At 33.7% G+C, this 16,299-nt stretch overlaps 1 protein-coding gene across 1 annotated transcript in view; it reads left to right on the forward strand.

Annotated features, from left to right (window-relative positions):
* Positions 1-16,299, forward strand: part of LOC106457417 (carbonic anhydrase-related protein 10-like) — a 167,123-nt gene that overhangs the window by 141,923 nt on the left and 8,901 nt on the right. Inside the window, exons 7-8 of the mRNA XM_022383336.1 lie at positions 10,920-11,074; positions 13,998-14,129. Of these exons, the coding sequence (XP_022239044.1) occupies positions 10,920-11,074; positions 13,998-14,129 (287 nt within the window). The remainder of the gene's footprint in view (positions 1-10,919; positions 11,075-13,997; positions 14,130-16,299) is intronic.

Genomic DNA, 16,299 nt, shown 5'->3' on the forward strand with positions numbered 1-16,299 from the left:
TCAATTCGAAATCTAGTTTAGATTTTGAACAGATAACTAGAGCCCGATGGACTAAAGTAGCAAGAAGGTTCGTTTTGCGACTGAACGAATCCCATCGTGTGTATTGTCCTGTAAAGGTAGGTTTTCTATATATACTGGTGAGAAAACGAAAGTCATCTTTTTCAACTAAGACGTCAGGGAACGGTAAAGAGTTATGTTGTTCCTTTTCGAAAGTAAATTTGAGAGCCGAGTGCAACGAGTTTAGGTTTTGTAAGAAACACTCACATTCCTGTTCAGTTTTAAAAATGGCAAAAGTGTCGTCTACATAGCGTTATATTTTAAGATCTGTGCAAGAACTCAGCTAACAAATGTTTCCGCATATAAAAGCTATCTTCAAATAAGAAATGTGTTAATAAAACAATTAAAAAAATTAACATTTCAGCAAGGAGACTGGGTGTGGCTTGGATAAATGCCAGCAGCATGGAAGAACCTCAGCTTTGGCCCAACAGGTCCTTATCTCATTGTTTGACAACATGATTCATTAACTTAGGAGTTACAGTGGTCACGTGGTATGCATAAACCATACATCACTGATGAACCTGTCAAATACTAACTAGACCAGAAATAGAAGGTTGAGAAGATTCAAAGAATACTTCTTTGCCTGTGTGAGATGAGTCAGGTGAGAAAGCACTTGGACAGAAGGTGCGAGATAGTTCTGGTGGTTGGGCAAAATGCTGAAGATGCTCTCCTATTTGATACAGACCAAAAGCTAGTACAGTTATTTGATTGCAAAATCATTGAATGAAGTAAAGTGGGATTTATTGCCTTCTGAGTTATGGAGTGATTGGCACTTGGTTATTACAGTTAGGCCTCCTGGTGTTAGTAAATTAATTTGGGTAGAGCATTGTAATCCTTACTCAAATACACTTAGGTTATGTATAGCTCTTCCATGTAAAGTGTTATTCCTTGGCACAGAATTCGAATGATGTTGCAATGAATCTAAGTGAAATAATCCTTGCTTAACTCGATTTGTCTGTATTTATTTTTCATGGATGCCAATTGTAACGACTGGAACAACGTGTGAATGGTGATACAATATTTTGATAGTTTGGCTTCTGGTTTTCATGGCCAATTAAGAGAGTAAACGCATTTTACTGTGAAATATTGTATTTAACCAATGTTAGTCAATTGTGTATTATGCATACTATAGTAATAGCCCAAATATTAACCTAGCAAAGAACTTAACTGAAAAGCCCTAGTTTAGTTGAATTATGCTGGTAATTATTTATTTTGTGATGCTGGGAAAACGTATTGACTTTAAGAACTTAGAGATGGCAGCACGCTACACTATAGCAGTTATCAAAACCTATATTTATATATATATATTGTTTACATATCCTGTGCTGGTACCATAGTAATGGTGCACCAGCCAGAGGTAGTCTGTGCAATGGAACTGGTATATGTGATGATATATAATATTCCAATATATATGTGTGTAGTGTTATGTATATATTTGAGCATTACATAGTCATTCATGAATGAAACATTTGAGGCATACTGAAGCATTTTATAAAAATTACAAGTGCTTCTGTGACGATAAATACACATTTTTGTAAATATTCATGCATAACACACACACACACATGTCAAGCAGAGAAGAGAAGTACATATTAACGTATAACCACTGGAAGTTTTACAATGAGAGTTGTCCAAATAAGGAAATGAAAAGGTAAGTTAAAACATGAGTTGACCCAGATGCAATCCAAATTGTGACATATGAAATCAAACCCAGTACTCTGACAACAAACAGACGCAATCACAGCAGATATAAATACTACAGAATATTTATGTAATCTTCATTAAATCACGGACCTAAGCTACATGAAAAAAATTGTTGATGATATGGAAGGATATAACATATATAACAGCTCCTGACCAACACAAGTTATCTTTTAGTTTTTGTTCAATGGTTCAGCAGAATTACACCAATTGGACAGATGGCCTATTTGCGAACTAAGTCTGTAGTATTTGTTGAAAGGTCGTATAAACACGTAAAATGAATATTTAATCTGGTGTTTTGGGTTCAAAAGTAAGTTTCACGGGAAGAAACCAGTGACCTAGTAGAATTGCTGTAATCTTGACGAATCTCCACCATATAAACTCTCTGTAAGTATTAATTGCGACTCACTCTCTCTAGTTTAACAGTGTAGTTAGGAAATGATGTATAACGTGTACAAATAATAAGACGATGTTTAAAGAGAACTCATTTGTAGACTTAGTAAGATTTATCAAAGAAATAATAACTTCGTTAAAGGATATCTTGGAAGAAGTATATACCAGATCACAGAAGCTAAACTATGTCTGAATGTCTGTTGCATAATAATTTAGTTGATAATTTGCTCAGTGTAGTTTTATATTTGATGAATATTATGGAAAGTCTAATTAATGAACAACTGCTAGTTCAAAGTGAAGAGCTCGATGTCTATGAATATAGATGAATATTTGAATTAAAGTATTATATGTGTTCTGAATCTCAGCCTCTGAGTCAATTCTTTCTTTATTCTAACTGTAAGCCTCTTCGAATTGGTGACTTGTGTACTCCACTCGCGACTGTATACTTGTATTTAGATAAATTCATTTGCAACTGGTGTTAAAGTCGAACCCCAAATGACTATCCTACATAGCCTTCCGTTAAATTAGTGTTTTATGAAACAAATGAATCAGTTACATACACAACACAACTGCCAAGCAGCATATCAATGATCTGAATGTTAAGACTTTTAGATGTGGATTAAACTGTGATTACTGATCTGTGAGGCTTTATTTACAGATATAGTGTATCTGATATTTTCGTTAATGCTGCTAAGATAATTTTTGAAATACTTCGCTGGCAGTAGCATTTTGTTGATAAGAGATACGAGAAACAGGTAAGCTCATACGACATTTTGAGGGAAAATACGATTTGATCTGGTATTTTCTATGATGGCAGTCTTTAATATTTTCGATTGGATTGAATCAGTATATTCGTGTGTGGGTGAAATTATTTGTAGAAAGTGAGATTGACAGATACTATATGTCATACCAAATTTAAACTTAGTGTAACCAGTTTTATTTGATTATGGTAAAATATTTTAAATCATGCAGATTCGAATATTTTCAAGCACGTGATTTTACTGAACATTTTCGTAACCATAATACAGTACAAGGTACAGCTGAAATGCATCAACATTCATATTGCGAATGTACAGATGAAGGCAGGAAGTAACACCTGCCTGGTGTCGTTTTGAAATTACCTCTGGCCTGTACTAACCTTCTATTTACAAGAGTTTAATGGAAATAAGGTGTCATTATTAATGCATTAAAATAAGACAGGGGTTGAGTTTGTATGGTGGTTAGCCACTTTCAGTTACTTGTAAAGAAACCGTTACTCACAGATTCGACCCAATTTATTTCCTACTCAACCTGGGCTTTGGTTGTATAATATTTAGACAGTAACAAAGGGAGTATGGGTTGCAGAGTAGCTGTGTTAGCTGTTGTCATGGTTATGGTAGCAGTGTGCAGCACAGATCAGTGTTAGATAAGTATGAGACCTGATAAAGCCTGGGAAACCAAGGTGTCTACATGTGCAAAGAATACAATGTCTACAGGTAATCCTGTAGTAATTTCATTTGGCCAAGGTAATAGTTAATGGTTAAGGTCTGGCTATCATGGCATTCAAATGTAGTTACAATCCGGTTGACCACAGACCTTTTATTCCAAACTTTTTGGTTATGTATGATCACATCCTTGACTCCTCTCACTATCTTGTCTTTGACTAGATTTACCAAAAGTTTCATATGCATTCATTGTTGTTCATTTTACTAAAGGTTTGGAGATATTTTGGCCCAATTTTAGCTAATGCTTGGCCGGTAGAGGAGAATCTTCTGACATGCAGGGTCTATCTGATATTGCCAGTGCCCATACCTCAGAGTCTAGGAAACCAGTTGCTGCTTCAAAAAAAAAACAAAAAAACAAACATGACCCTATTACTTAAACTCCTTGCCTCAGAACAAGCAAAGGAAGCCTCTGTTACCATTCCAGAACCAAACCTTCCTGTTGCTCAGCTCATACTGCCCAGACCACCAGCTGTAGCTCGTGCAAAGCCAATCAGGAATACACTACAAAAGAAAAGAAACTGAAATAGAAGTTTCCTAAAATCTATTAGTGTTATGCAACAAATTTTGTCCCTCACAGCTTAGAATGTTAAGAAAATGGAAATAAAAACTTATTGTTGCAAATCTATGTTTTAGATATGAATTTCTATAATTACGTTATTAATAAAAAACCAAAAGGGAAATATGTTTTATATGTTACTTAAATTGTGTTATTCATGTAAAAACCCAAATAAATATGTTTCACATGTTACCCAAACTGCATTATTCATGTAGAACTAAATAATTATTTACACGCTATCTTAAAAAGTTACTAATTGAAAACTGATTTTAATTTGAAATACCGAGTATACAAATTCTTACTCATTCCAACCTTGTGTTTTTCTAGCATTTTATTGACCATGATTAGTCTACACTGTGAATTTGTTTCATAAATGTACGTCTTTGTTGGAGGAATTATTTATATGTAATGTTACAAACTGTTATCTTTGTCAGAGAGTATCGTTGTGTCAAATCATGTAGCAATGGTAATGTAGTTTAAATTCACTATAAAATATGCTGTTATATTCTGTATTGTAAAAATGGAGCTGTGAACTCTCTTTGTGTTTTGTATGATGGTACTATATTTGTAATAATCATTCTTAGATGGTATTGTTCACATGTTTTGTTTTTGCTACTTTATACCTTTATTAACGTTCATTTTTTAAAATGTACTTCTGTGAGTTCGTGCAGAATTATTATATCAATATATATTGACTTTTCCTAAAGATGTTTTTATATTTATGCTTTTTGAATTGTAACTTCAGTATAATGTTGTATTCCTCATTTTACTTGTGTATTTTGTTCTGTAAGTTTTTTACAAGGGCAAGTTACTGCATTTTTTAACCAATATGCAAGTTTATTTTATTGGAATTGGATAGATTTCAAAATTAAGGATGGCCAAGGATGGTCTGAAGACAAATGGGAGAGGAAATATGTAGTATTCAGGCATACCATTCATTTTCTACCCCTCTTATTTACTTAAACTTGTTTACATTTTCTTGCATAAAGGTATATGTTGTTTTAAAGTAGAACATTATTTATTGTTCTGAGTCACTTACCTATGGTAGTACGTGCATAGTATATGAAAGTAGACAATGGTCTTTTCCATTGATGGATCAAGTGCTACCTTGAGGATACAACCTCCTTTACGTTTTGATGGAAATGACCAGCAGCGACGTAGGTAGCAGAAGTATCCTGAGGAAATTAGCATTATTGCTTTCTGTATATAATGATATGTTTTCGGTCTGGGAAACAATACTTTTTGTTTCTTCACAGAGAGCTCCGGAAGCTCCAGTATAACACCGTCCTTCATAAGTACAGTCATTCTGATTGTTTTGTGGAATCAATAAAGTTTTTTTACTATATTTTATATTGTATCCAGTCTCCTTCTTTTTCACAACTCGTTCTAGACCAGAGAATTCCGATTTACACCCGCAAAACATTTTCTGTTCGAACCTCCTGTTATTCTGCAGATACTACTTTATTACTCTTAAGGGAAATCAGTGTATCTGAGTATACCACATCTGTAACAAGAGTAAAATAAAGTAGTTGTCTAACAGAAGAAGCAAAACTTTTCTTTCATTCTGACGTCAATAAATACTCAAATGTTTTATTTTTGTTTGGGATGATTTGAAACTAAATCGTTTGATGTTAATTTAATTGCACTTCCTGTTAAAAAGTACGTATTTAAAAAAAAATCTCAATTCAACCCCTAATGCTGGTATGTTTTTGATAACCAAAAGGCTGTATTCTTTCTCTTTTGCTCCCAGAGGCTCAGCGGTAAGTCTCAACGTTAAAATCCGAGCTTCGATACCCATGGTGAACACAGCATAGATAGCCCATTCTGTAGCTTTGTGCTTAACAACAAAGCAAACTATCTTTTTTATGGCCAATAATTCAAGATTATTTTCTAGAAAAAAGTTTTCTATCAACTATTATGGTTTCTGAGGCCTTATTTTCAAAGGTTTTTATTTTATTTTGAAAAGTATCAGATTTGATGTTTTAAACATTACTTTCACTCACCTGAAAGTCTTGATTGTTATTCCCCCGCTCCCACAACCAGTGGCTCAGTTGAGGGCTTATAAAGCCAAAAGTTGGATTTAGATACTTGAGGTGGCCACTGCACAGATAGATTCCACTGTGTAGATTTGTGCTTAGTACCAAACAAGACTTGATTCTGTATAGCACAAAGGAAAAATATCTAAAATAAGCAAGTTTTAAACACTCTTTGTTGTAATATGATAAAAAAGTCAACAGACTTTCCATCTTTACACAAAAAATAAAATTAGATCAAAACATGGAATTTTTCAGCGTCAGTTTGAAATATATTTTTACTGTAACATACAGTTGTTTTTATAAAAGCTATGATTTCGCAATTTATGTAAAAAAAAATATTCGACTTATGCCAGAAAACGTAAGTTCAGTCGTTGTCTTCAAGCCAACAATTTATTCCAATACAAAAAATGTTAAGTGATATTTTATTCATGTTGCAAAAATAATTATGAAATATATTTATTACAAACATATTTTTCTAACCTCATAATTATGACTTTTTATAGAGAACGAATAATTCAAACTTCTAAATGTAAAGATAGATAATAAAAAATGAAAATATAGCATCAGAGTCTCATAAGAAAGACGATACGTTGCATTATTTGATGTTAGAAATCACCAAAAAAATAACTACAAAGTCATTGGGATGTATAGTTCTGACAATTAAACCTTTTTAACATAGCTATAACACTGAGTCGAAGTAAAGAAACTTGATAAAAACATAAAATAATTTGTGTATTATATTTTTACTCACTGGGGTGGATTGTTTGTTTGTTTTGAATTTCGCGTAAAGCTACACGAGGGCTATCTGCGCTAGCCATCCCTAATTTGTCAGTGTAAGACAAGATGGAAGGCACCTAGTCATCACCACCCACCGCCAACTCGTGGGCTACTCTTTTATCAACAAATAGTGGGATCGACCGTACCTATATAACGCCCCCACAGCGTTATATAGGGCGAGCATATTTCGTAGGACGGGGATTCGAACCTGCGACTCGCGGTTGCTAGTCGAGCGCCCTAACCACCTGGCCATGTCGGGCCACTTTTCACGGGACATAATATTTTCGTCAATGCTATAATGTCTCAATTTTGAGTTTTCCGACGAAATAAGCACTATCCGATATTTTTCTATTAATTTTGCGTCAAAAAAAGCACTTTTTACATTTTCAGAAAATTCATATTTTCACCGAAACAGCCAAGGCACATGGGGTGGAAACAAAGCAAATAGTCCGTTGTCCACCTTTTGCGCTTAGCAGTTGAAAAAAAAAAGTCTACTTTTTACTTACGTAAATTTCCATCGGAAATGGATCGGGTACATATTTACTAAAAAAAATAATTATTATCATTTCACAGTATGTTTTTAATCCAGCCTAATTTCGTAAGTCACTTATCCAACATCTGTTAAAAAAAAATTTAGACACTTTTGAGGACTAATTGAAAGTGGAATATGTGCTGGTTTCTATATACATTTACTTATAATTATTGTTGCAGTGCAAAGCTTCACAATGAGCTATCTGCACTTTACCATCGCGGGAAATCGAACCCACCAGTAGACTCTACGTATAGAAAAAAGAAGGAAAGCATTATACATCTTAAACATCTTTAAATGTACTGTTTGTAGAAGAATGAGTTCACTTAAATTACTCCTAAAACATTTCTTTTTTCCCTAAAATTGAGACATTAAACTTTGTTACAGGCACTATTATGTAATATTACATTAATATTACATTACATTACATTAATATTACATTATTATGTAATATGCAACCAGGGCTGTCGTGAGTTTTAAGTTATTTTTACAGTTAGAATATACGGTATGTTTAATATAAAATATTTGTATCATTACCATGTTTAATATACATGTCGAAAACGAATTCTACAGTAGGCAGTACATATTATACTCTAAATTGCATATTTATTTAATATAATATTTCAATGATTGTGCACTTGGCAGAAATAAATCAAACGTTTTACAGAACTATTGATAGGTTGAATCACATCCGAAAATGAAAATATATTTTTAGCTCAAAAAGATTCGTGTCAAAATTTGAGCTATTAATCAATGAAGTCCAGAAAGAACTAGTAAAGATGCTCTCAAAAGTAATCATCATTGCAGTTAATGAAGTACTATTCTGTAATGATGAACTGTACCCCTGATGTAAGCTATCATGGAATGGGGTTAGTGTTGAAAACTGTCTTATTTCCTTCATTAACGTCTCGGAGGCCATAAGCTCTGTTTTATCAGAGATCATTCTTGAAGACCTTACGAAACGTGGAATACCGTTCGAAGATTGTCGAGGTCAGAGATATGATACCAGACGTAATCTAGACAGGTGGAATTAAACAAAATGACATTTTTCACTTCTTGTGGCTGTCATTCTTTGGACAAGAATGGATACTGCAGCCAATTATGAAGCTGCATCTTTAGTAGATGAACTAGCAACATGCACATTTCACATGTCTTTCGTATGTGTTTGCATAAATAAATCTAGTCAGCAAGCAAATTCAAAACTAAGCAAAGAGAACTAATATTGCCAATAATTTAGACAATTGCACTCGACAAACCCTTCTTCAATATAAAACAAATCGGGTTCGAAAGCACTAAAGAACTGGCATAAGAATTATCAGTTATTTCAGAATCAGTGGTGAATGATGTTAAACCAAAGGATGAACCGGTTGTTCGTGAAAAACGAATTGAAAAATAATTTTTTAACGTTGTGATAACTGTGTTTTAACGATATTAAAAGGTAGATTTTAGTTGCTCTATGATTACATGTCAATTATATAGAATACCATGAACTAGTAAAACAGTACATCGATTTAAATACCTGCGCCCAGCATGGCCAGGTGGTTAGGGCGCTCGACTCGCAATCTGAGGGTCGCGGGTTCAAATCCTCGTCACACTGAACATGCTCGCCCTTTCAGCCGTGGGGACGTTATAAGGTGACGGTCAATCCCACTATTCGCTGGTAAAAGAGTAGCCCAAGAGTTGGTGATGGGTGGTGATGACTAGTTGCCTTCCCTCTAGTCTTTAACTGCTAAATTAGGGACGCTAACACAGATATCCCTCGTGTAGCTTTACGCAAAATTCAAAACAAACCAAACCAATTTAGATACCACCATTCAGCACTGAAAGAGCTAACTCAGATGTTGATGAAATTGACTATGCAGTTAAACTTTAAAAGTCTGGCTACGATTTTCACAGATATTTAACGCTTTTGGAACACTGCGCTTTATTTAAAAATATAATTTAGCAACAGTATATGTGTGCATTGCTCTCAGGGTGTTATTTATAGCTCCATTGAGCGTTGCATCTGCTAAGAATAATTCTTCAAAGTTGAAAATAATTAAAATTTAACTGAAGTCGTTTCACGAGCAACTCACAAAGTTAGCCACGCTCTCCACTGTTTCTTCTTTGGTTAAGTAGTCATATTCTGTCATTTAAAAATTCTTTATTATGGTGTTCGACTTGCTTCAGTAGCACAGCGGTAAGTCTGCGGACTTATAACGATAGAAACCAGATTTCGATACCTATAGTGGGCACAGCACAGATAGCCCATTTGGTAGCTTTGTGCTCAACTACAAACTAACATACAAATACAAAATCGAGAAAGCATCATGAAGTAATTGTTACTTTCAATTCACAGCCTCGGATAATTTCAGAACGAAGTTAGTCGTTTCTACTTTTCTGAGCATTGCTACGCCCATGGTGGTTAAATTCCTGTGCAGGTATCATAAATTACTGTTTATGTCTGTTTGTTTAGTATAACACGTGTCAAAATTACTGAACTAGTGAACACTGCTATTAATCGGTTATTAAATTATGTACAAATAAAAAGCTGCTGTTGTATAAACTTCGTGGCTAATAATGCAATCATATACTAATCTTGTGAAGCATAAATATATATCTACGTATAATAACTTTAATATCATTCATACATCACAATGTTATATATGCCCTTTAATTACCATATGGATGATTTTACATGTGAATCGTACTCTGTGTTAAAAACAGAGAATTAACAGATATCTTACCGTTATACACATTTGAAGATATATATATATATATGTATGTATGTGTGTGTGTTGTTGTTGTTGTTCTGGTTTTTACATTTTATGGTTTTACCATGAAGAGCACCTGAAGATGCGAAACCAGAAAGAAATAAAAAAATATATAAGGTTTTTAGCTTTTGTGTAAAATGATATATTAGATATGCATTAGTAAATGAATCGTTATAATTCCGAGTACAACAACTAAACCATAAACCTTATTCCAGACCTTGATTTAAATAATCATTTTACACGTTTTTGCCAATTTTCAAGCGAATTCGTGGAATCCCCTTAATCTCTTATTTGGGGTCCAAATATGAAAAGTCTACAGTTTTAAACGTAAAATCTTATTATAAACGATTTGGGGCATGCCCATGCCAATTTTAAAGTAAATCAGTTTAGTCATTTGCCTAAGTGCTAAATTTCAGTTTGTTTTGTTTTTATCAAACTAATCACCTAAACATAGAAATACATGTTAGGTACAACAGAGAATTACAATAATATATTTATGTGTGTGTGTGTGTGTAAAGGGGCGGGGGTGGAGGGGTTGGTGTTTTGTTAAAGACCATCAAAATGGTATGATTTATTTAACTTACATGTTTTTATATTGAGTATGTTCTTTGTTTATCGTAATTTCTCTTCCAGGACAACAGGCTATTCTAAAATCGCTCTCGGTGCAGGAACTGCTTCCTGATACTCATTTCTATACTACGTACGAAGGCTCATTAACAATGCCCGGATGTCACGAGACTGTTACGTGGCTTGTGATGAACAAACCACTTTATATAACTAGACAACAGGTATGTCTCCTACAGCAAAGTGGCGACATTATAGTTCAAAATTATTACGCAATCAACAGTCATTGTATCATAAACAAATGCCAAGGTAAGAAATTAAAGGCTAACAATACCTAAATAAAACTATGGACTTTAAATTCTGTCCAAAACTCAAGTTTCGCCCTATTTTAAACAATCTTCCGAGAACAATTGAAAATAAGGACTGAAATAATGACTTGTTTACGTAAGAATTCAAATTTCATTTATTTTGTTTTGCATTTTTAAACACAGCAAGTAATATTAAACAATATATTCATCTTATTTTTATATTTGTGGACACATTAATTTGTATTGTATGTCTCCTTTTTTAAGCGCATTTTTAATATTCACTTGAATGTTATTTTGGATATTTTGAATATCCTCAATAGTTAGCCAGTTCTTGTTTTTTCTATTTGATCCAAATCGTTGACTCTTAGAGCAGTCTCTATACATGTTTACACTCACTCTTATTTTTCTTTTTTTTTCCTTTAGTTATTAGCTTTGGTAGTAACTTTTAGAATTCAAACGGCAAATTATTAATTTATGTCTCAAGCATAGTGTTTAAGGCGTCTAAACAAAAGAAGCATAATATTTAGTAACAACATATGTGTAACACTACGTTACAGTAAGACTGCTAATAATAATTTAAGTCACATCATTATTTACTGCACTATTATAGAATTTCAACTACACAGGTTAAGTCATGTCCGGTCATGTTTTGTCTGACGATCATGCATCTTGACAACAGTCTTGCAGCGTAGTTTCCATCTTAAGGCTGTCATGTCAAAAGGCACACCAACCACTCCTACCTGCTATTTTTTCATAAGCCATCTTGTGTACGAGGACGACGGTTTTCCGAGCACCCGTTTCAATAGTCCAACCGCAAAGAAATCCATAGGCGCTGCGTCCGGTGAATTGACCAGTAAGTCTTCGTATGGAATTGCATAAATATTCGTTTCATTCTCCGCTTAAAGTATGTGACGTTCGAACGGGAAGTATGACTGGGAGTATCATCTCTGTAAAACCATACCCTGTTGACCTCAATTTCAGATAGAGATACTTTTTAGTTATGTTGCGTGCTATTGCAAGAGGCACCTTTTGCCACTGATATTTGTGTCCGTTGATTATCTGTTATAAAACGCCGCAGTTTTCTTACCACGGCTGGTTTATGACTTGATTTTGGATCCCCAAGTTGATCCATACTCCTAACAGTCTTATTAAGTACAAGTGACATACGTCCGTCTTGAAAATTCTAAATCCCCGACATGACCAGATCTTCTTGATCTGAGTGTATGAATAGAATGCGTTGAAAAGGACTGCCACATACTCTTCCCAATAGTGATCAGTTTTTGGTGGCATCACGCTACCTACGTAACCCTAACCAATGTCAAAATGTAGTTCTGATGCATGTCGTTCTACCGCGACTTTATATCAACTGTGGTTGTCACGTGTCTTGCTAATCTGTATACTCTTATGCCTTCTACGTCGCTGCTAACAAAGCTTTTCTCTCAATATGATAGTTTATCAAGAATGGTGTTTTAAGTTACCATCAGCCTTAGTAAGAAGTAATATGACACACATACGTCTCAAACATGTTTAGAAAGTATTCCATTTTAGCGTAGAACAGAATATTAGAAGGTCAGAAAAATACCATGAACATAATCTTATTAATCAATTAATTCTCTGTTTGATAGACTAAAACTATTTTTATACATTACCTTCTACATGATATGATTGTTTGGTAGCGAAATGTCTGCGATACGATCAGGTAAACATAAAATAGTACTTGAGTGTTCTATACATAAGGATTACATTTTTAAAATTCCTTAAATATGTTTCCTAGATTATTTAAATAGTAGGAAACATTGCGTTTTTAAAGATCTTAGCTTTGCTATTTTCAATGTGTTGAATACATTTTAATCGATAGGGAAGGCGGAATGTTAAGTGAAATAAATACGAGGCTCTGTCGATTGACGATTTTTTAATAATCTATGTAAAATGATGCAAGAAATTGTGTAGCTAGTCATATCATCAATTACAATAACTATGGGTAACTCGTCGTCACCTAGAAATCAATTCAAATGAAATGTAGGAACACAGCAAACAAAGAAATGTGGTGGTATAGCCCGAGACATGTATAGAATATCGTTTTTATGGATCCACTTATCCTCAACACGTGGACCCGAAGTTAAAGTTTGCATAAAGCCAGTTTTTATTTAAAATTTTACACACCAAAGAATTTCTTTGGGTATTTACCTTTGGGAAATAACGCATGCATATAGCTTCTTTTAAAAAATCCTTCAAGAGGTTCTAACCATTCTACACCCTTCGCTTGTATGATGCTCCAAATACTTAAAGACGTGACATTTTATTCCACACAAGTCACTCTGGCTCATTAAAGACGAAATAAAAAAGACCATTTTCTTGTTTTCATTCATGGATGCTCCTATCATTATCTTAAATCCTAATAGAGAGGAACATAAATCAATCTAGCAGAACAGAGTTCAAAAGAAACTAAAATCCACTTCTTTATTCAACTGTACTATTCTCAAAAACATTGTGATTTCCAGCAAATTTCGAGATTACGCAATGTAGTTATATAGTTTACTGGATGCCTAACTAAGTTAGAAGAAAAAAGAGCGATATCTGCATGAATTTAAAACATTTCTATTCCAGGCAGAGAGTTTGGAAACAGGAAATGTTATTTCATTTCTTTTCAATCGATGGCACCTCATTTACAAGGGGAGTAACACAAAATTCTTTTTTGGCTAACGGCTACTGTGCAAATCAGATAAAGAGCTTATATATATCCGTTAGGATATTTTGTTTTCCTTTTAATTTTATAAAATTCTGGCTTTAAAATGTGCTGTGTTTCTTTCTTTTTAATACGCTAATTTCTAATTAACAGCTCTACGCGCTTAGACAGCTGATGCAAGGAGAACAGGAAAACCCAAAAGCGCCCCTAGTCAACAATTTTAGGCCAACACAAGCCATGCACCGTCGTTTGCTCAGAACAAATATTGATTTCAATCGTCGTAAGGTAAGCTAGCAACTAATGAAAAGGAACAAGAATGATTGTGTGTCGCCTAAATTAAGTTCTAATTTGAAAATTTTAGGAGTGTTTGTTTTGTGGTTGCCAAGTGATTGCAGCTGTTTTTGCTCAGTTATTTACTTGTTTTTCTTCCAAAAACCATAAATAGTCGTTACTGAAAAGCTTAATGAATTAGTAAAGATTACAAGTTATTTCAGTCATCAAGGTTTATGTCTTTTACGGTTACAGACATTTTTTATTATAAGTTTTATTCTCAAACAAAAAGAAATGTGTCGCTTTCTTTAAAAATACTTTTATTTAAACTCCAACTCACTTAAGCATTAACAACCTTTTATACTGACACATTAAGTTTAAAACGCAAAAGGATAAAACAATTTCATTAAAACCAGGTGGTTAAAAATCTGCTCATTTGTTTCGACACATTCTAATGTTTTCCATAGTTGTTACTGTGTCGAGACGCATGGCTGTTTTTTAACCTCCTGGTTTTAATGAAATTGTTCCAACCTTTCGTGTTTTAAATTTAATTTTGTCTGGTGTGTCAATAAAAAAAGTTGTTGATGTTATTTACCCAAACATTTTAAGCTCTTCACTTGAACATTGTTTTACGAAAAATTACATCAATCTTGTTAAGGCCCATCACGTATCCAAAATAGTTCTAAAGTATATACTGGGCTTCTTTTTTTCTGGGGGAAGGGGATCATCTACATACAAAGTACAGCAAGCACATAATAAACATATATAAACTGTATACAAAAAACACCAGATATAAATTACTTAATGATCCATAGTTACCGTTCTTTACATTTTACTTATTGTTTCCTACGCTGTTGCTAATAAAGTTAAATACCAGCTTGAGAAATAATTCATTTCATTAGTAAGGCATTCTGATGAAAAGAAACTTAACTGTGTAGATCACAACTGAAAAAGTAACTTGCAAATTAACTAATGAAGTCAACCCTATATAGCAAACTGACTAGGAGTACTTAATGCCGCAACACAGTTCACGAGAAAACTAAAACCAAACATTACTAAACCGCATTCAATCATCACCTGGGTACCCTCTCTCTTAACGATATTTTCATCCTTAAACTTAATAAAATCTCAAGACGTTCAACCAACTTACAATATTTAGATTAGTCCTAAATCCGTATATTAAGTCAACAATACAAAATAAACTTCGTAATTATACAATATTAGAAATTATTGTAAACATTATAACCATTAAGGTGCAAGGAACGTAGGTATATAGAAAAAAAAATGGTACAGGTCATTAATTAGAAAATACATAAGAACACTAGCTGTCTGTTCCTGAGAGTTAAATTAAATAAATTATCAATACACGGAATGTGGATATACTTATAAATATTTATGTATTTATACTGGTGAGTCTACAAGACCAAGAGTTGATGAAATCTAAAAACAACAGGGCTGAACACAAAATGCACTGTTTGTATATATAGCTGTACAATTGTTATATTTCATCACTATAGTTTTACAAAGGCTATTTCAATAACGTAATGTGTAATACACATAATGTTGTACCGGTGGAGAGTTACATTAATATGGGTTTCCTCTATTGCTAACACGCCCTCTTTGATTTGTAATTGCTATCACTATGGCAATTCGGCAGCCGAAACTTACGTGGAATATCAACCTTCATGATTTTTCTGTTTGTTTTTTATGTTTAAGAACACCCGCTTGCGCTGCTTTCTCTATTGCGAGTTATATGGATTGACGAAGCGAGTGATATGTTTAAGCTACATATATATTGATTGTTCCAATGCTATTTATTGCTTGTTCCAATGCTATTTGTTGATTGTATTCGTTATCTTAAAGTGATTGTGACGCGAAGTGTGAACACAATGTGGATGAGAGAACTCGGAAACTCTATAAGAAAATCTGAAGTTTCACTTCACTAAGTGTAATAATTTTCTTTAAACTTATGCAAGGAATTTTTAAGTCTTTTGAAACCAAAAACATATACTCACGAAAAATCCAAAATTAACTCGAAGTGATTAACATTATGCGACCTATAATATAAAGTTTCCTAACACTATGTCCCCGGTGGGACAGCGATAAGTCTATAGACTTACAATGTTAAAATTCAGGGTTCGATTCCCCGTGGTGGACACAGCAGATAACCAGATGCTCTAAAAAC

The sequence above is a fragment of the Limulus polyphemus genome, unplaced genomic scaffold (genome assembly GCF_000517525.1).
Source record: "Limulus polyphemus unplaced genomic scaffold, Limulus_polyphemus-2.1.2 Scaffold328, whole genome shotgun sequence".
NCBI classification, from domain to species: domain Eukaryota; kingdom Metazoa; phylum Arthropoda; class Merostomata; order Xiphosura; family Limulidae; genus Limulus; species Limulus polyphemus.